Source organism: Anolis carolinensis, chromosome 6 (assembly GCF_035594765.1).
Source record: "Anolis carolinensis isolate JA03-04 chromosome 6, rAnoCar3.1.pri, whole genome shotgun sequence".
NCBI lineage: Eukaryota > Metazoa > Chordata > Lepidosauria > Squamata > Dactyloidae > Anolis > Anolis carolinensis.
The window spans coordinates 37,976,163-37,997,010 of NC_085846.1; the positions used below are offsets into that span (position 1 = coordinate 37,976,163).

General features: G+C 41.9%; 3 protein-coding genes across 4 annotated transcripts in view; 1 reads left to right on the forward strand and 2 right to left on the reverse strand.

The window, feature by feature from the left end:
* Positions 1-10,173: 10,173 nt before the first annotated feature.
* Positions 10,174-12,337, reverse strand: fam187a (family with sequence similarity 187 member A). The gene has a single exon (XM_008113464.3). The coding sequence runs from the start codon at positions 11,458-11,460 to the stop codon at positions 10,198-10,200; it is 1,263 nt and encodes a 420-aa protein (XP_008111671.3). The 5' UTR covers positions 11,461-12,337; the 3' UTR covers positions 10,174-10,197.
* Positions 12,338-12,410: 73 nt separating this feature from the next.
* Positions 12,411-18,569, reverse strand: ccdc103 (coiled-coil domain containing 103). Of its 2 annotated transcripts, none has more exons than XM_003222611.4 (4): positions 18,218-18,569; positions 15,787-15,932; positions 14,892-15,024; positions 12,411-13,247 (listed from the first exon to the last, which is right to left on the reverse strand). In XM_003222611.4, the coding sequence occupies exons 2-4, from the start codon at positions 15,921-15,923 to the stop codon at positions 12,783-12,785; spliced, it is 735 nt and encodes a 244-aa protein (XP_003222659.2). In that variant the 5' UTR covers positions 15,924-15,932; positions 18,218-18,569; the 3' UTR covers positions 12,411-12,782. The 2 variants fall into 2 exon arrangements, with proteins under 2 accessions (XP_003222659.2, XP_008111428.2); XM_008113221.3 differs by having other exon boundaries at positions 18,212-18,560.
* A 176-nt stretch (positions 18,570-18,745) lies between these two features.
* Positions 18,746-20,848, forward strand: part of eftud2 (elongation factor Tu GTP binding domain containing 2) — a 31,804-nt gene continuing 29,701 nt past the window's right edge. Inside the window, exon 1 of the mRNA XM_003222610.4 lies at positions 18,746-18,900. The gene's annotated coding sequence lies outside the window, so the exon portion shown is untranslated. The remainder of the gene's footprint in view (positions 18,901-20,848) is intronic.

Consider the following 20,848-nt stretch of genomic DNA (forward strand, 5'->3'; position numbering starts at 1 on the left):
GTTACATCCATTGTTTTGATACATTTGATAGGATCTCTAGGAAAAATAGCTTCACTTCCCTTCTTATAGGTACAACATTTGTATCAAAACAGATAAAATGTCAAAGGTCAGACGCCAACTGAGAGCAAAATATAGTTTATTTAATAAACAACCCAAAAACAGCTCAGTAAATTGTCCAGGGGCTTTTAACCCTTAAACCTTAGTGTTAATAAGCAGTCAAGGCTAAAAAAACGCCAAAGAAACAAACTGAGGTATAAACCGGATTATCCAGAGATATAATCCGGATTTAAACTAAAGTGCTTGAACTCAGCTCAAAATCACAAAACGGACTTAAAATGGCAAAACACACAAAGGTAAATAGTCCCAAGAACTCAAAACTTCCCCAAAACCCAGAAGTACAGTAAAAATCCTAAAACTAAAGCGAAAGCCCAAACCGGGCAAAAACTCTTTGCCAAAAGCGGCACAGGCAAGCAAAGCTGGAAGACGCTGAAGAAATAGCAGCAAGTCGCTAGAGAGTCGAAAGCCAAGCCAGGAATCAAAGGAGCGTAGCGTTGTAACAAAGTCAAGCCGGTCTGAAGTTGGGATAAGGAATCAGCGTCAGGGTCGAGGGCAAAGCCAGCAGTCAGCAACAGTAGACAGCCACGAAGATGAGAACGATACCAAGCCGAGTTTGGGAGCGAAGAGATATGCCAAGTCGAATTCCAGTCCAAGGTCCAAAGGGTGCAGTTGTCACAACAAGGTCCACGTCACGGGATGGCACAAAAAGCCAAGACAATGGAGGCGAACAGCAAATCGGTTGCAAAGTCCCAAGCCAGTCTTCAGAATCACGTACAGGAAACCCAATGGCGCCCAGCAACACCTTGCCACACGCAAAGAATAATGGCCAAAAATCCCCAATTTATTTAGGTTTCCTTGGGCGTCCAAACCTCCAACACCCTAGGGTCAGGTATCCCCAATTCTTCATCAGATTCCAAGCTCCAAACAGCCAACGCCCTAGGATCAGGCGTCCCAAATTCCTCATCAGAATCAAGATCACCCTGCCCACACCCAACTCTGTCCACACCTGTGGAACTGCCCTCATTCCTCCAAGTAGACCAAGATACCCAAGCTTCTCTTGCATCCACAGCATCCATGGACCCAGTTTCCTCCCCAAGATCCTCCGGAGCCCGTGCCCAGTCTATGCCAACTTCCTCTGCCACCACCGGTTCCTCAGCATCCATTTCCACCTCAGGATCCCCTTCCAAATCCCCACATGAATCCTCCTCAGAAGACTCCTCATCTATCTCCCTGATTCTCTTCCTGTGTAAATCTTCCAGCGAGCCTTCCTCGCGAGGATTCTTCCTTCCCCTCCTGATCCCACCATTATCACTCACAGCATCGGAAGGCTCATTCACAACATAAAATGCAGAAAGAAAACATTGTTTCACCATGGTATCAAATTATGAAAATTCAAAACATGAAAAAGAGAATATAACAAGTTGAAAAACTGGAGGTTACATTTAATAGGTAAATACAATCCTTTAAACTCCTCCAAATTGACCGAAAAAGATGCAGACAATATAGTTTAAAAAAAATCAGCATGTGCATTCATTGACCTTCCTGATATTGAATTATCTGGTTATTGTTTTTAAGTTAGTTATGAGTTTAATGCATAACTGAATTCTTTAAAAAAAAGTGGAGGCTCTGGAAGAGGGCAAAACTGGGCTTCCTGTTGCTTGCAGACTACACTTTATCCACCCTGATTTGATGTGTGATACTAGGCAGAGGCGGTCCAACCGTCAGGCAAGGGAGGCATTTGCCTGTGGCGCCATTGTCGGGGGGCGCCGTTGAGGCCCCTGGAGAATGGCACCACCATCTGCTTCCTCCTCCTCCTCTCCAGGCCTTCCTGCGGGGGGCGGGGCTGCGCAGGGGGCAGAGCCGCGCGGGGGGCAGGGCCACGCGGCCTGGCCTGCCCCCATACCATGCGGCCCCACCCCTACTCGAGGCCAGGGCTGAGCGTTCTGCCTCAAGGGAAGAGGGCAGCCCCTGGGCTCAATGGCTGCTGGGTCAAGAGAACCGGGGCCCTGGACTCATCCACTGGATTTACTTACTGAAACGTGAGTGGGGTTAAACAGTATCCAAGAGCCTCCAGGAGAACTGGAGCTCCCTGGGGCTCCTGCACCGCTTCTGCCTCTCTTTCCCTCCTCCCCCCACCCCCACCCCCCGCCATCCAGCCCCCCTCCCACTGTCTGGTGCCCCTCAGGTGCATCTATATGCAGATTGGCACCACTTTCCTTGCCCCAGGCATCCTGCTCTGCCCCCTCACTTTCCTTCCCAGCTGAGCCCTCTGCTAGGCTATTCAATGCTAATCAAGGTGGCCAATTGCAACATTAGGAATTGTGGGAGTTATTGGAAATAATTATCAACCAGTGTGAAAAAAAGCTCTAAATAAATAAATAAAGAACAACACTCAGAAGACAGAGGAATTCCAGACACGAAACAATCAGGGACAGCTAACACCTCCCAACAAAGGATTCCCCCAGGCAGGAAGCAGCCAGGCTTTGGAGCTGCAATCCTATTTAATGCTAATCAAGCTGGCCAATTGCAACGTTCACACTTGCCCCAAAAGAAAAGAGTTCTTTTTCCCACCCTGGACATCATTCCACAGATATATAAACCCCACTTGCCTAGTTTCCAACAGACCTCACAACCTCTAAGGATGCCTGCTATAGATGTGGGCGAAACATCAGGAGAGAATGCTTCTGGAGCATGGCCATACAGCCCGATAACTCACAGTAACCCTTTGATTCCAGCTATGAAAGCCTTCAGTATTAATTCTAACATGCAGCCTTGCATAACCGCTCAATTTCTTCAAAAAAAGAACAAAAACTCCAGAGTATGGGAAGCTGCAGCCCTCCGTTTCTATTTCATGTCATGGGATTTTTAGGTGGATATTTGGTACAGTAGAGTCTCAGTTATCCAACACTCACATATCCAACGTTCTGGATTATCCAACGCATTTTTGTAGCCAATGTTTTCAATACATCATGATATTTTGGTGCTAAATTTGTAAATAGAGTAATTACTACCCTGTTTCCCCTAAAATAAGACATCCCCATAAAATAAGACCTAGTAGAGCTTTTGCTGAATTGCTAAATATAAGGCCTCCCCTGAAAGTAAGACCTAGCAAAGTTTTTGCTTGGAAGCATGCCCACCGAACAAAACACCAGAGCATGCAGGATCGGTAAATGTACATACCACAGAGTGGTGTACATGGAAATAATGGTAGTAACAAGAAATTCTTAATAGGATTCACAGTTTGTCTGGTTATGCTTTGTGATGACAACTACTGTACAGTATATAATAAATGTTCATTTTTTTGTTCAACAATAAATGTGAATTCTTCTTCATGGAAAAATAAGACATCCCCTGAAAATAAGACCTAGTGCATCTTTGGGAGCAAAAATTAATATAAGACACTGTCTTATTTTCGGGGAAACACGGTACACAGCATTACTGCGTATTGAACTACTTTTTCTGTCAAATTTGTTGTATAACATGATGTTTTGGTGCTTAATTTGTAAAATCATAACCTAATTTGATGTTTAATAGGCTTTTCATTAATCCCTCCTTATTATCCAACATATTCGCTTATCCAACATTCAGCCGGCCTGTTTATGTTGGATAAGTGAGACTCTACTGTATATGCATAAAGGAAAGCCGGCAAAGGAGCAGGAAAAACCCTTCTGCAGAACCCCCAGCTCCTCTTCCCCTCCCTCCTCTCTCTCTCTCTCTCTCTCTCTCTCTCTCTCTCTCTCTCTCTCTCTCTCTCTCTCTCTCTCTCTCGCCTTTGCACCCGCCTCTAGCCTCCTGAGCAGCCCTCACCATGCGGCATTCAAGGTACTTTTTTCAGACTCCAGGGAGAGAAGGGGCAAACTACATTGGATCTAGTTGACATGGGGCCTCCTTCTCTGGAGGCTTGAAAGCAGACATGGGCCAACTTCGGCCCTCCAGGTGTTTTGGATTTCAACTCCCACAATTCCTAACAGCCGGTAGGCTGTTAGGAATTGTGGGAGTTGAAGTCCAAAACACCTGGAGGGAAGGCCAAGTTTGCCCATGCCTACTTTCAAACAAAAGCCAAATGACCACCTGTTGACTGTGTGGATCCTTGAGTGCAGCTTTCTCCCATACTAGGATTTTATGACTCCTTAGGAAACCTATCAGGTTTCCTAGCAGTTTGAATACATGCAAATGTGAGTAGATCAATAGGTACTGCTCTGGCAGGAAGGTAATAGTGATCCATGCAGTCATGACCTTGGAGGTGTCTATGGACAATGCTGGCTCTTCATCTTAGAAATGGAGATAAGCATCAATCCACAGAGTTGGACACAACTAGACTTAATATCAGGGGAAAACCTTCACCTTTTACTTATATTTATTTATTCTGTATGTCACCTTTCCCCCTCTAAAAAATGCTCCAAAGCAGAGCACAAGCATTAAAATAGCAACAATTTAGAAAATGTGTTAAAAACTAGAAGTTGTGCTATATTAGCATTATTGTAGGATACTGTATTTTATTTTTGATATTACTATTAATGTATACTGTATACCACTTTTTCCCTCTTAAAATATTCCAAAGTACAGTAGTCTCACTCATCCAACACTCACTTATCCAACGTTCTAGATTATCCAAGGCATTTTTGTAGTCAATGTTTTCAATACATCATGATATTTTGGTGCTAAATTCGTAAATACAGTAATTACTACATAGCATTACTGTGTATTGAACTACTTTTTCTGTCAAATTTGTTGTATAACATGATGTTTTGGTGCTTAATTTTTAAAATCATAACCTAATTTAATGTTTAATAGGCTTTTCATTAATCTCTCCTTATTATCCAACATATTCGCTTATCCAGCATTCTGCCAGCCCGTTTATATTGGATAAGCAGGACTCTACTGTAGACTATAAGCATTAAAATAGAATTAAACCTACAAAGGAATCATTAAAACAAATTTAAAATACATGAAACATTACCCAACACAGATTAATGGTACAAGACACACAAGTGCAAACAAGAGATTTATTTTTATTTCATTAATACACATATCTATATTTTCCAACTCTATTATTCTGTTCTGGATACAACAAATTGAGTGATTCTTCTTCAACAAGAAACCTCTTTGCTTTTTTTCTCCATGGCTCTCTTCTCCCACTCTCTCTGCACTAGGTTATCTGAGTCCACGCTGCAATATAATCCAGTTCAAAGCAGATAATGTGGATTATCTGCCTTGATATTCTGGGTTATATGGCACACAGGCATATAACCCAGAATATCAAGGCAGAATAACCCACAATATCTGCTTTGAACTGGGTTATCTTTGTCCACACTGCCATATAATCCAGTTCAAAGCAGATAATGTGCATTATCTGCCTTGATATTCTGGGTTATATGGCTGTGTGAAAGGACCATCAGGACCTCAAAATATCAAGGCAGAAAATCTCACAATATCTGCTTTGAACTGGGTTATTTAGAGTTCTCTCTCTGGCCCCTTCCACACATAGCTGAATAAAATCCCACATTTTCTTCTTTGAGCTGGAATATCTGGCAGTGTGGACTCAACTCAGTTCAAAGCAGATATTCTGGGTTATATGTCTGTGTGCAAGGGCCCTCTCTCTTTGCCTCCTTGTCATACTTACTTACTTAGGCGATCCCTCATAGTTCGAGGACGATTGTCTTCCATCTCTGGTGTCTTGGGGGTGGGTTCTTAGGTAACTGAAGAGACCTATTCCTGACCCGCATATTCTCCCGCAGTGAGGACATCAGTTCCCAGGTGGAAGGAGGTCCCGGTCAGGGTTGGCTTGACGCTCCTTCCTCTTGGCACGTTTCTCCCTTAAGCCCTCCATTCGTGCCTCTTCGAACTCCGCAGCACTGCTGGTCACAGCTGACCTCCAGTTAAAGCGCTCAAGGGCCAGGGCTTCCCAGTTCTCAGTGTCTATGCCACAGTTTTTAAGGTTGGCTTTAAGCCCATCTTTAAATCTCTTTTCCTGCCCACCAACATTACGTTTCCCGTTCTTGAGTTTGGAGTAGAGTAGCTGCTTTGGGAGACGGTGATCGGGCATTCGGACAACATGGCCAGTCCAGCGGAGTTGATGGCATAGAAGCATCGCTTCAATGCTGGTGGTCTTTGCTTCTTCCAGCACGCTGACATTTGTCCGCCTGTCTTCCCAAGAGATTTGCAGGATTTTCCTGAGGCAACGCTGATGGAAACGCTCCAGGAGTTTGGTGTGACGTCTGTAGACAGTCCACGTTTCGCAGGCGTAGAGCAGGGTTGGGAGGACAATGGCTTTGGGTATCTCTGGAGGACAAGCACCTTGGTATCTCTACGGATGTCCCGGTCATCAAACACTCTCTGCTTCATTTGGAAAAATGCTGCACTCGCAGAGCTCAGGCGGTGTTGTATTTCAGTGTCAATGTTGGCTTTTGTGGAGAGGTGGCTGCCAAGGTAGCGGAAATGGTCAACGTTTTCTGTTAATGTGACACCATTAAGCTGTATTCCTGGCTTTGCAGAGGGATTAGCTGGTGCCTGTTGGAAGAGCACTTTGGTTTTCTCGATGTTCAGTGAGAGGCCGAGCTCGTATGCTTCTGCGAAGGTGTTTAGGGTGGCTTTTAGGTCTTCTTCTGAATGCGCACAGACTACGTTGTCATCGGCATATTGGAGTTCTATAACAGATGTTGTGGTGACCTTGGTTTTGGCTTTCAGTCTGCTGAGGTTAAATAGCTTGCCATCTGTCCGATAGATGATTTTCACATTCCAGAAGGAATGCCCAGCTTTCCAAAGGTTATATGCTACTTAGGGCCCTTCCAGATAGGACCTATATCCCAGGATCCAATCACAAATTTTCTGTTTATCCCAGATTATCTGGCAGTGCGGACTCATATAATCCAGTTTAACATCAAAAGCATGGGATGGGATCCTGGAATGTGAACTATTTTCACACCCTGCTCCTTTGGATCTTAATAATAATAATAATAATAATAATAATAATAATAATAATAATAATAATAATAATAATTTATGTGTTGTCATGACCAGAATCAACGCTTTTATTTTTCAGTGATTGGTTGGGGGGGGGGCAAAATTTCTGTTCGCCTACACTTGAAAATTGCCTTGGACCTCCTCTGATACTAGGAGTATGCAGAGACCTGTTTTCTACTTTTTCATCTAGAGTACCATCCTTTGCACATTTGGAAATGTGTTCCTGTGTGCTTTGAAGTCATTTAGATCATATGTTTAGTCACTATGCCCAGGAGCTAGATTCAGCCCACCAAGATCATTTCCCTCGTCTCGCTCTAAACTTTAGATTCAACCCACTACCACCGCTGCCATTCATGCCCCGAGTTGCTCTTTAGCTCTCCTTTGCTCTGCTTTCCTCTACCTCCCTCCAAAACAAGGGAGGAAGCAAAGACAAATGCAAGTAAGGTGGGTAAGAAAAAGAGAGGGAAAGAATTTGGAAAGCGTGGTGTTTGACCACCAGACTGTGGCTCTGAATCCAATGGGTTACTTTAGGCAAGTCACGCTCTCTCAGCCTCAGAGAAGGACAAAGTCAAATCACTTTGAATCATTCATGACAAGAAAATTCTGTGAAAGGGTTGCTCTAAAACCGAAACAACTTGAAGGCACACGGCAAGAACAACAAAATATAGCCAACAATTTGAGCTACCAATGTTTGACCAGGGGTGCTTCCTCATGCGATGCCATGATGGAGAACGCCTTTGCTTTCAGACTTGGGGGAAAAATTTCTCAAGGGCTCCAACTCCCAGGACCCCCAAGCTCTGTGTGTGTGTGTGGGGGGGGGGGTTATAAAAGGTAAAGGTTTTCCCTTGAGATTAAGTCTAGTTGGGTTAGACTCTGGGGGTTGGAGCTCATCTACATTTCTAAGCCGAGGAGCCAGCATTGTCCGTAGACACCTCCAAGCTCATGTGGCCAGCATGACTGCATGGAGCACCCTTACCTTCCCGCCAGAGCGGTTACTATTGATCTACTCACATTTGCATGTTTTGAACTGCTCCCCAGATTCGCAGGTATATTCCCGCATGTGTATACACACACAAACACACACACAATAGATTGTTTCCAGGGATCTCTATCTATCTATTACCTATATTACCTATATATGTAATCTTCTATATAATAAAAGTCAAAGTTTGTATGTATGCATGTATGTATGTAGTGAAACCTTGACTTAAGAGTTTAATTTGTTCTGTGACTGAGCTCTGAACTCAAAATACCCTTATCTCATAACAAAAATTCCCATTAAAATGCACTGAAATGCTCTTAATGTGTTACATGTTTTAAAATAAGAAAATATATTTTATTAATAACAAATAATAAATAAAATAACTAGCTGTGCCCGGCCACGCATTGCTGTGGCAAAGTATGGTGGTATGGGAAATAAAGTATTGAGGAATTGGTGGTAGTTAAGGTAAAGGGTAAACGTTTTCCCCTGACATTAAGTCCATTATAAATGGGTTATATAGCTGTGTGGGAGGGCCCTGATTCTACACTGCCATATAATCCAATTCAAATCAGATAATCTGTATTTTATAGGCAGTGTGGAAGAGGCCTAAGTGAGGCCTAACTCTGCCTGTCCCCTGGGCTGAGTGGGTTGCTAAGAAACCAAGTGGGCGGAGCTTAGCCTTCTAACTGGCAGCAATTGGATAAAAGCAATTATTCATCTCCCTCTAATTAGGACTTAATTTTTCTTTTATTTTTGTTGTATGAACATAGAGGCATGGATGAGGGGTTGTGCTGCCAAGTTTAGTGTTTTTGGGATGTGTAGTTTTGTTGTTTTGTCCTAGGCCGAAATTTCATTACCCTTTTATATATATAGATGATACATGAAACGTTCAACTAAAATAAAAATTGTTAAGGGAAAAATATTCTTTATTCCATCCAGTCACTGTGGAAGGAAGCACATTTTGAGCAGTAAAATGTGTGTTGGCCAGGGTAACAGCAAGGCAAAACAAAGTGAAGAGGCAGAAGCATCATTTTCTTCATAGTGTACTCCTTCCAGCCTCCGTCCCTTGCTCGCTCTCTCTCTCTCTCTCTCTCTCTCTCTCTCTCTCTCTCTCTCTCTCTCTCTCTCTTTCTCTCTTCATGAAGCCAAACATATACAATGAACTAATCCAAAGTTCCTAAAAGCGGACAGCAATCTCCCAAAGTGGACAACAGGGAAGCAGGCAGTAATCTCCCAAAGTGGAGAAGAGCATGTGGCACGCAGGGAGAGAGGCACGGAGGCATGAGGTACATAGACTGATGGCTTGAAGCCCTGTATTTTTATGCGAACACTCCCTCTGGTGCTAGCACACCCTCTGGCTGCTCATAGGAGTGACTGCTTGTTCGTTAGTAGAGACCACACCACATGGTTTACTACTGTTTTTACAAAATTCTAACTGGAAAAATACAGCCAACAAAAACCAACTTATAATACTCTATTAATATCTATTTATAACATACTAGTGTATTCAGACTGAAGACTTTGATAAGAGTGAACATTCTGTGTTTTCATCTATATCTATATATAGGTTTGTCTGTGTGTTTATGTATGTATGCAGGCAGTGATATATTTTTCTAGCCGAGCCTCCAACTTCCACAGAAACTGTGACATCCACAAATGATGGACCTGGACCAAACTTGGCACACAGACCCCCCATGACCAACAGAACATATTGGAGGAGTTTGGGGGAGGATGGACCACGGATGATGGGATTTGCAGTACTTTCACCTGCTTTGGATCCAATTCCAACAGATCACTGCGACATCCTCGAATGACGAACCTGGACCAAACTCCGCACACAGACCCCTTGTGTGACCCACTTTATGTCCTGGTGTGGTTTGGGGGAGGATGGACCACAGATGATGGAATTTGCAGTACCTTCACCTGGTGTAATTTAGCTAGGAACTGCAATCAAACACCTGGAGGGCAACATTCTCCCGTTCCTTGTTTCACATGTCATTTTTAAGAGATGTGATCCTTGCAAAGGGAATTTTAATGTTTTTCTGCAATATTGCTTCCATTCAGTTACTTAATTCTTCAAGAGTCAACAACTGTTCAATTAAGTATTTAATTAAGCAGACTAATAAAAAATAATTATTATTATTAACAATAAAACACTCAGGGACCATATACATTTTCCTACAGGATATTATTCCTTAGCTGGGCATTTTAAAGGCATACATGCAAAAGCGTATACCGTGGACGGTTACAAAGATGAAGGTCAGAAGGATATAGAAAATGAAGATGGTCTTGATAGCATACTGTGCCTCAGGATCATCAAAGCTTCGCTGGCGGCGGCTCTCATACATCACAGTTAATCGGAAACCAGCCACCAATTCTCCCTCTCGCCAGCAAAAGTAGATACCTCTGTCACTCAGCTGGGCAAAGCGGATGTGCAGATGGTTTCCATAGTCAATGAAGACCCTCATGCTCTTATTGACTCCAGTGAGGAACCTAGTGAGGTACAGCCGAGTTGAATCTTTGTCCCAGGCCACAGCATGCTCTGGCCGGGCACCAGGACAGGAAATGATCAGGTCGGTGCCAAGTCTTTGCTTGTGGAATTGAATAGGGATGTTAGAGACCCAGGGCATTTCTCCAATCTGTGATATAACATCGGAAATAGATTCCTCTCCTTCACTGGCTGTTGTCTTCCTTATACAAGGCACTGAGCAACTTCGGATAACAATCTCAGGCTTTCTGTTCTTAATAACACGTTTAAACTGTTTTGGGATTGACTCTGAGCCACAGGATGCCACCTCTGCAGTGGCTGTACGGTATCGTCTAATCAAACGGGAACTCTTTATATAGCAAAGACCAATCCGACGTTGCTCACCTCGAACATCACAGCGGTTGCACCTGGTCCAGTCCCAGAAGACAGTGAAGATCTTGTAGTGTTTTTCTTCCTTATCTTTATTAGGATGCTGATTCTCATCTGTAAAGGCAACACTTATGCGTTTGGAAGCTTGTACATCTACATCATAGCCATAAAAGAAATCCCCCTTCTTTGTGCCACAAATATAATGCCCTGAATCTTCCACTTGAACCCGAAAGACAATCAGACTGAACATCCTAATGCTGAAGCGCCGGAGCATGTCCATCCCCACCTTGATGTGCGTGGAATCCACTACCATCGTGCCATCAAAGTCTGTCAGGACTTTTGTCTGCTGACTGCCCATACCTTTCTGGAAATACCAAACTACAGAGGAAACCTCTTCTGGCTTACAGTTACACGGCAACTCAAAGCTCATTTCAGCTAGGTAAGCAGCATTCTCAAACATCAGAAAAGCTGGGCAAGGTGTCCTCTTGAATACATCTTCCTTCTCCATAATATCGAAGGCATTGAGAATCCCAGTAGAACTAAAGAGAATTGCAATAACAATCAATCCTGCTATTGGATGGGCGACTAGTACAGTTTCCATGTTCTATAGTAATCGTTTTCAAACTTTTGTCCTCCAGGTAGACTAAATTCCAGCTCCCAAAAACACCAGACAACTTGGCTGATGATCCGTGATTCTGAGAACTACAGTGCAAAATTCTATTGAACAACCAATACTGAAAACTAACATTCTATAGAGCTTAGCTACAAGCTCTAGAGTTGCAGCTTCTGAATGTATTATTGAAGAATGTTTTAACAAGACCACTAAGCTGACTTTAGGTTATCTGACTTCAAAAGAATAAATATTTATATCATTCTTGCTTATCCTTCCAGTACGTAGCATAGTAAAGCTCATATGTCTATGCAGATATTTTTTGAAAAGGAACAAAGACAGTTTCTAGAACTCAAGGAGCGATGACTATCATTATACACTTCTGAAGCATCCTAGTATATTGTAGTTAAAATAGCAAATGTGTTGTGTACATAGAGGTAACAAAATTTTAACAGGATTTTTGCCTGAATAATTGTGGCTGAAATGCATTTCTTTTTAGGAGAATGAGGATTGGCTGCCTGCCTGGTATTCTTTACTGTGTCTGTGCCAATTCAGTCCAAGCAATGAGGTAGAAAATTACAAGGGTGCCTGCCTTGTACTACTGTAGAACACCTTTTATCTTCCCGTTCTTGAATGCTATATCTGAATTAGCCACTCAGAGAGACCCAATAGCTTTTTCTATTTTTTCCACTAGCATAACAGTAGCAATCATGATAACTTGTGAGTTACTGATCCAGACCACAGGAAACTGAAGTACAGTATGACTCCTGTATCTCCAAAGGATATATTCCTGGAAATTATATGGACAATAGTGAATCCTATTGAAATAAATTACTTCTGGGTCAACAATACAATAGAATCATGCTGGAAGACTTAGAAAATGCCTAGAGGGGACATATTTTGTTGGATATGGATAAATGAGACCATGGATACCCGCCTCATTAATATGAAGGTTATACTGTATTTATTTCATCTTGAAAAGAAACATTCAAAGCTATGAGAAACATGAGACAAGTTACAGCAGAAAGTAACAAAACCGTCCACAAAAAAACTATTTATTGAAACTGAATGGAGAAGAACAAATTTATGTAAAAATTCAATAACTGATGCAGCACAAAATAAAGGATGTACAAAGGGCTTAATCACTGGAAATCTCTTCTGCATAAGATCTTTTGCAGAATGGGAAATGTATAAGGCAAACCCTTGCAGATTGCTAATTTTTTAAAAAACTATTACAAGTGGGTATTTCAATTTTCCCTGTATTCTGCAATATATTCCAGTAGTGTATTTGGTAATAAAGATGCAAGATTATTTCAGGAGATTTGATAAAGCTGCATCAGTTTCCTGAGTTTTTCTTCAGTTGGTCCATCTGTTTGGCCATGAATTTTGGATTGAGCTGTACTTCCCTCATCAGAAGCATCTGGAGATTCAGCAAGTTCACCAGGGCCAGAAGCCATTTTTTGCAGTTTCTTAAATAACCCTCTGCAGCCTTCTTTCTCTTGCTCACCCAGAAGTTCTATATTCAGACCAAAGCGTTTTGTGCTAGCAAAACTCTCCAAGATTTCCAAGACAGTGTTTTGGTCTTCCATGCAGACATTTTCTGTGAGCACCACTAGGAATTCACCTAGAAGACCAAAAGCCAAGTCGGTTTGAAAAATTCTGCCCAAACTCTGGGGTCCAAGTTGGAGCAGAAGCTGGTATCGTTGATGGCTGCTTTTCATGCATCTGCGCCAGTCTCTGTAGAATTCTGCAGAAGTCTCAGGAAGCCGCTCTAAATCCTGGAGGAAAAGAACAATGTTACCAGTCCTGACTCAAATAGACTTCCTAGCATCCTCCCTTCTCCTGCATTAAGCATTTGGGCTCCTTTGTCTGCTCTCAACTTCTTGGCCTCAGTGGTGAATGACAGCCAGCTGCTTGCTTTTGCAGCAGGGAAGAGCCAAGAGGCCAATAAAAGACTGGATCTGAAGGTGAGGACCTGGAAGGAAGACACTGCAAGACTAGACATGGGAGACAGAGTGTACTGACCTCTCTGTTGGTCTGAAATGAGCCTGGATTCACAGGACAACTGGTCCAAAGCCTTGCTCATCTGGCAGAGATGGGTGGATATATAAAAGAAGACTTAAGCAGAAAAAGCCTCATAGGGTGCCAGGAGACAAGCACCTCTACTAAGAAATATTCTGGCAAAATCCTTTGCTGGCTAGTGGAACTCTGATTTTTAAGGTGTACTATCACAACCAAAAAAATCCAACAGCCACTCACCCAGTTCCTTTTCCTGAAATCACTTACCAGACAAACATTGTGTTTCTTCTACATTATCTCTTTAAACACCAAATAACTTGGTCTGATTTTTTTTCCATGTCAGGAGCGACTTGAGAAACTGCAAGTCACTTCTGGTATGAGAGAATTGGTCGTCTGCAAGGACGTTGCCCAGGGGACACCCGGATGTTTTGATGTTTTTATCATCCTTGTGGGAGGCTTCTCTCATGTCCCCACATGGAGCTGGAGCTGATAGAGGGAGCTCATCCACGCTCTCCCCAGGTCGGATTCGAACCTGGCAGCTTTCAGATCAGCAACCCAACCTTCAAGTCACAAGGCTTTAATTCACTTGGTCTGATCAAAGTATAGAGTCATGACTGTGACTGTTAGGCCATTGGGGGATGTGTGTGAGAAATGTATTATGTTTCTCCACATGGAGCACAAAACCCATGCAACATTTCTTATGATACATGTAAGGTTTAAAGAAGAAACAGCATTTCATGCTGAATTCCCCAAATCCTTCTGCAACAAAAATCAAGTACTATCTCCAAAATAGACTGCAAATCCATCCAACGCTAATTTCAATTATTTGGTCATTTTTCCTTTGCACACATTTGCAATAGATCCAATAGCACAATTGACACATACATATATAATTTTGCTGAAACACATGTCCAATTCTGTATCATGACATTTCCATTAATTTTGCATTTAGCACTAATTTTGGAAATACTGCTATATGTTCTAAAATGCCTATTTCTGCATGTAAAATATGCAGTTAATTTCTCTACATTTTTTAAATTGTAGAATAAATAATGGGCAAAAGGTAGGATACAATTAAGGAGCAAGGATAACATAATTAAAAAAACATTCTCAAAGATGGGGAAGAGGTTCATCTTTGATACAGGATTTTTGCTTTGAACACTGAAACAATTTGTTATCAGTATATGCTTGCTTCATAGTTCCTTATTGTGAGGTAGAAATGTCAATATCAGAAATTATACAAAAGGTATATGCAGCAATATACTTCCAATCTCTATATTAAGATAAAAATCCGTTAAAACCAAGAATTACTATGATTTTTAATTTAGAAATATGTGGTCAACGAGGAATCTGGCTCGGAAGAGATCAAAGATTTAAAATATCTTCAAGAAAGGCTATTTCACCTGAGACAATTCTACTTCACTTTCTTCTTTACAGTTTGGTTTAAATGCACAGGAATTCCATAACATGCTTCTTTTGCTCCTCATTTTGTCCCTTTTTTCTAAAGGCTTTAAGTGTGATGCTCGAACAATATCCCTACAAGCAACAAAAAAGTGTGCATTATTAAAAGTTCAACAGCAGTCAGGCCAACTACAAAGTTTTGAAGATAAGAAAGTGTCTACTTCTTGAAATTCTTTCTTTTATAAAATTATTAAAGGTACAACAATGTTACTTAGTATTGTATTCATTCCAGTGCCAAACAGAACAAGGAAACTTCAGGTGCCTACAAACAACTACCTCTGCTGCCTGTTGCTTATTATGGTACATGGTCCAATGTATAGCAAGTAGATCATATGATAAAGTGAATACCTTCGATGTGCCACAATTCCAGGTAGTAGCCTGCATAAGGCAAAATTCACATTCTCCAACTATCTACATTGGTAGTTGCCTGTAATAAATGCTACTCTATTTAATCTTTTTACAGGATGCCTTCTTTCTCTCAGATATACAAACAATAAAACTTGGAAGTGGAAAAAGCAGGCTTTTATTGCCAGTTTGCAAAACAGTAACATTCAATGTTCTATTTTCTATATAATTGCCATTAACAACATACATATTGTTGTATATAGAACAGATTTCACTTTGAGGGAAAGTCATGCCAGTTGTCCTTAGTGCAAGTTTATTTTAATTTGGGAACTGCTGATCGGTATGCCATATAAATCAGATGCTAAACTGTACAAGCTTAACAGTTGCATATGCATTGAGATAAAATCACTAGCAGCTGCTTTAAACAGAAGTAGTTGGTTTTATCTACTCCCTCTTTTTTATCAAGAAAAGTATTAATAGGAATCAAGAAACCTGAATTCTTCATAGGATGCTACTTTCTGATGCACTGCTCGAAATTTGGCATCGTTTTCTCTTTTGTACTTCTCATCACTGGCAATCGCTTGTCCCAACTCTTTTTCCAAAGCACGGAAATCTATCATGCCTTCCATTCTTAAGACCTAGGAGCAGCACAGGTGATTAGTAAATCATTTAATTAAAAAATTAAAATAATTTAATGCCAAAAATTGGGGCTGAACAACTTTAACTGGAGGTTACAAAGATATTAATCAAGAGGAGGAAAGATAAATCCAAATAAATCACAAGCTAATGTATTCAAAAACACACATACAGAAACCAGATTATATTACTATAGTTATCATCAGAGTATATTGTTATGTATTTCCCACTTTGCAATGCAACCAGACAGTCAATGGGCTGAAGGGGCACTACAGAAGCCAGCTTTTTTAGGGGAGAAAGCACAGATTTACAGCATCTTTTGAATATATATCAATTTTACAGCTATATAAGCAGGCCCCCTTAGGCCCAAATTGATTCAGCATATTGGCAAATCCAGATCTTGGCAGGAGTTGCTTGCACCCTGACGCGTGGCGCTTCACATTAAGCCAGTTCACAACTCCTAACTCTTTGCTTCTTGTAAATTCAAGCAGCAAAACCTGGCTGCATACCAATTCTTTTAACTGTAAGAGAGCATCACCTCGCCAAACTCAGATGGGTACAAATGGAATTTGTTACAAATGTGACAAGGAACACTTTAGTTCGGCATTCAGAGTCAACCAGGTATGCCCTCCTTCACAACATTATCTTCCTTAGCCAGTTTTCTGATTCTAGCTCCAGAATAAGACAGCATTTGACATATATTAATCACTCTCACCCCATGTTGATTTGTAGACTATATATATATATATATATACACACATACACATATACATACACACACACCCCTTTACAAATCTCAGATTTCATTGAGGCTGCTGATAACACCATCCAACATACATTTTGGTGCCTCAAATGTTAGATCTGTTTTTGGTCATATACTTGCTGATTCCCAAAATGTCACCAGTTTTCCCCATCAGATCTACTTTTTGAGATACAGAACATATGGCATGTACCAGTCTTCATCTACTCATCCATAAAAATCATGATAACCACATCTAAGAAACTAGAGCTAATGCAGTGAACCCAATGCAATTTTCTGAGTCTTCACCCCAAAGAACCCCAGAAACAGGCTTAAAAAACAAGACACCAAGAATTTTTTTGGTTGAGCTATGTAATACTCTCTTCTGCACAAGCTGTACCATTTTGGCTACAAAGGGATCAGCACTGAGAGCATTAAAACTTAAAAATAAAGAGAACACTTTCCATAGACACGAGATAAATTTCCAGTTTCAAGGGATATTAATACAGTAGGCTCTCAGAGCCCTTCCACAAAACCATATAACCCAGAATATCAAAGCAGATAATCTACAACATTTGATTTGTACTGGATTATCTGAGTCCACATTGCCATATAATCCAGTTCAATGTGGATTCTGTACCGCTGATCGGAAGGGGCCTCGGTGAACCAGAACTCAAGCAACCAGAACTATCAGGCCCCTTCTAAACTATGATATAATCCATATTATCAACACAGATAATCCACATTATCTGCTTTCAACTGGATTATAAGAGTCTACCATATAAATCTGTTCAAAGCAGATAATCTGTTTTATATAGCAGTGTAGAAGGGGCCTGTGACACATTAAGTTTGTCTTTGTCTTAATTTGCTTTTAATTACCGTATTTCAACATTAACATCAAGTAAATACAAAGTTTACGGTACAGTATAGTATTAGTTAGGCCTGTTTTAAATAGTAAGGGTCCTTCCACACAATTATATAGCCCAGAATATCAAGGCAGATAATCCATAATATCTGCTTTGAACTGGGTTATCTGGGTCCACAGTGCCATATAAACTCAATGTGGATGTTATACAGGTGTGTGGAATGGGGCCTAAATAAGGCCATTCAGGCTTCCACTATTGGGGGAGGAAACTCTCAGTAGCAAAGCAGTCTCCCAATAGTGGAGGTCCAAATGGATCTCACTCCTGTGTTAAATCATAAACTTCTTTAAATAAACAAGTCTATAACCACCACCACCCCTTCCCCGTGGCGCAGTGGGTTAAACTGCTGAGCTGCTGAACTTGCTGACTGAAAGGTCGGTGGTTCAAATCTGAGGAGCGGGGTGAGCTCCCGTTGTTAGCCCCAGCTTCTGCCAACTTAGCAGTTCGAAAACATGCCAATGTGAGCAGATCAATAGGTACTGCTCCGGTGGGAAGGTAACGGCACTCCTTGCAGTCACAGGTGTCTACGGACAACGCCGGCTCTTCGGTTTAGAAATGGAGATGAGCACCAACCCCCAGAGTCAGACATAACTAGACAATGTCAGGGGAAAACCTTTACCTTTACCTATAAACTCACAGCTCCAGCTTTGGCCTATCTAGCACCTGTGGGACTCTTTAAAGGATCACTACACAAATTTCAGGAAACTCTGCACTGGGAAGTCCACACCAAGACACGAAACCGAGAGAAAGGCAGCTTTTCACGCTACAGGGCGCTGGAGCTCGTTTTCCAAGGTAGGCCTCGCGCTCCCATGCCAACGAGGTTTCCATAGCAACCAGGACACTCTCCGGGGTGGGCAGGACCTTCCAGCGGTGGAGCTTAGAGTTCACTAGCACAACTCCGATGTAGACGAGAGAATGAAAGGCTCCGCTGTTGCCTCCGGATGAGGCTGTCTACTCAGTTGCCGGAATGATTTCTTCGAATTCTTCGTGTAAAGGTGCCGTCACGATATATATCTCGGTCTTGGTGGACAACAATATCATGTGTATGTGTATATAATATGTATACACACGCGTTATTGTTGTACTTATGGCTATCCACCAAGACCGATATATATCGGGACTGCATCTTTAAAGGAAGAAATGGGAGAAATCATTCCGGCAACTGAGTAGACAACCCCACCCGGTAGCAACAAGGGGGCCTTTCATTCTCTCGTCGCAGCAGTGTGCGACGGGAAAGAGAACGTAACGACGAACGTGAGCCGCTGCCTGTGCTGAGGAAGGCGGCAAAGCAGAAGGAGAAGCAGGAAGGTAGGACTGCATGTCTGTTTAAACTGAATATGGGTTTTTCCCTCTCTAACTGTAAAACTAATACATTGAAATGGGCTTATTAAAATACGAACTAACAGCGTGGTGTGTGAGGACGACTTCGAAAAGACCTGCTGGGGTTCCTTTTAGCTGGAAGTCTTGCAATTGAGCAGGATTCAATGGCCCCTGAGGCCCCTTCCAGTTCTATCTATGGCTGTTCTGTCACTGAATAAAATAGTCTCAGGTCTCTTCCAGACAGCCCCTATATATCCCAGGATCTGATCCCAGGTTTTCTGTTTATCCCAGATTATCTGGCAGTGCGGACTCATATAATCCAGTTTAAAGCAGAAACCTGGGATCCGATCCTGGACATAGGGCCTGTCTGGAAGGGTCCAAAGCTCCAATGTTTGGAGCAGGAATAAATTTCGACTAGATTGACACAGGATTGAACTGTTCTGAGTTGTAGGAAAAAGCTGCTCATAAAGGCTAAAATATTAAAGTAAATAGAGGAATATAGGGAAAGACTGAAAAGCTTTATAAGTACAGGCGAGATAAGTTAATCCTTTCAGATCTTCATTGGGCATGTATAGCCTGGAGAAAAGAGGGCTGAGAGGGGCATGATAGACAAGTGTTGTCAAAGGCTTTCATGACCAGAATCACAGAGGACCCTTTTAGACAGACCCTTGAGCGCTCTAACTGGAGGTCAGCTGTGACCAGCAGTGCTGCAGAATTCGAAGAGGCACGAATGGAGGGCTTAATGGAGAAACGTGTCGAGAGGAAGGTGCGTCAAGCCAATCCTGACCGAGACTACCTTCCACCTGGAAACTGATGTCTTCACTCCAGAAGAACATGTGGTTCAAGAATAGGTCTCCACAGCCACCTACACATCCACCACCAAGACACTACACTTGGAGGGCCATCATCCTCGGGCTATGAGGGATTGCCTAAGTGAAGTGATATCCCAGGATCTGACCCCGGGTTTTCTGCTTTAAACTGGATTATATGAGTCTACTGCCAGAAAATTGCGACAGATGTAGGCAAAACGTCATAACATAATGCTACTGGAACATGGCCATACAGCCCAAAAAACTCACAGCAACCCAGGCCCTTTCCAGAGAGGCCCTATATCCCAGGATCTGATGTTTAAATACTTGAAAGAATGTTCCATTGCGGAGTGGGCAAGATTGCTTTTTTGCTGCCCTGGAGACCAGGAGACCATGGAGCAATGGATTCAAATTGCAGGAAAAATATGCCATGTAAACATTCAAAATAACTTTTGGCAGTAAGAGTTTTTTGACAGTGGAATATGCTGCCTCAGAGTGTAGTAAATCTTCTCCGGAGGCTTTTCAACAGAGGCTGGATGGTCACCTGTTGGGGATGCTTTGTGTTTTTTCTGCATGGGAGGGGGTTGGACTGGATGGCCCATGTGGTTTCTTCCAGCTCTGTGATTATATGAAAACTCCTTAACTTGTTAGTTAAAATGAAGATGATTTAGTTGGACAATTGTATAGCTGTTCAGAATTAAGTTCAAAGTTATTACTAGGCACGTGTGTGTGTAGACCTATAGGCTGACAGCTTGTACACCTGTCAGAGTTCTGCCATATACATGTTTTGTTTTACATACGTATAAGTTAAAAAAATAACTGCTTTTAATTTTTTAGCAGTAAGTTCAAAGGTGAGTAGGAGTTCAAGAATTTGAATTAGAGAAAGCCTGATGAGCGGTATTGCAATTCATAAACACAATTATTTGGAATTGGCAAACAGCCTTTTCAGTGAATTTATTCCAGAATAGCAGTGAGGAGGCGATTGACTTTCTTTTTGGAGATCGTGGTTATTTTGATACAACCTTCTTTTAAAAATCAGCAAAACAAGTTATTCAAGAGATGTTTTCATTTGCAGATCATATTTTCTTCTGCGTATGTCAAAATAGACAATTGTGCTCCTCCTATGT

Coding starts and splice junctions, on each gene's coding strand:
- fam187a (XM_008113464.3), bottom strand. CDS start 11,460: ATGGAAACTGTACTAGTCGCCCATCCAATAGCAGGATTGATTGTTATT.
- ccdc103 (XM_003222611.4), bottom strand. CDS start 15,923: ATGGAAGGCATGATAGATTTCCGTGCTTTGGAAAAAGAGTTGGGACAA. Junction 15,025..15,786: donor GCATCCTATGAAGAATTCAG/GTTTCTTGATTC, acceptor TGTTGCTTGTAG/GGATATTGTTCGAGCATCAC. Junction 13,248..14,891: donor GTGAAGTAGAATTGTCTCAG/GTGAAATAGCCT, acceptor CTTTTCCTCCAG/GATTTAGAGCGGCTTCCTGA.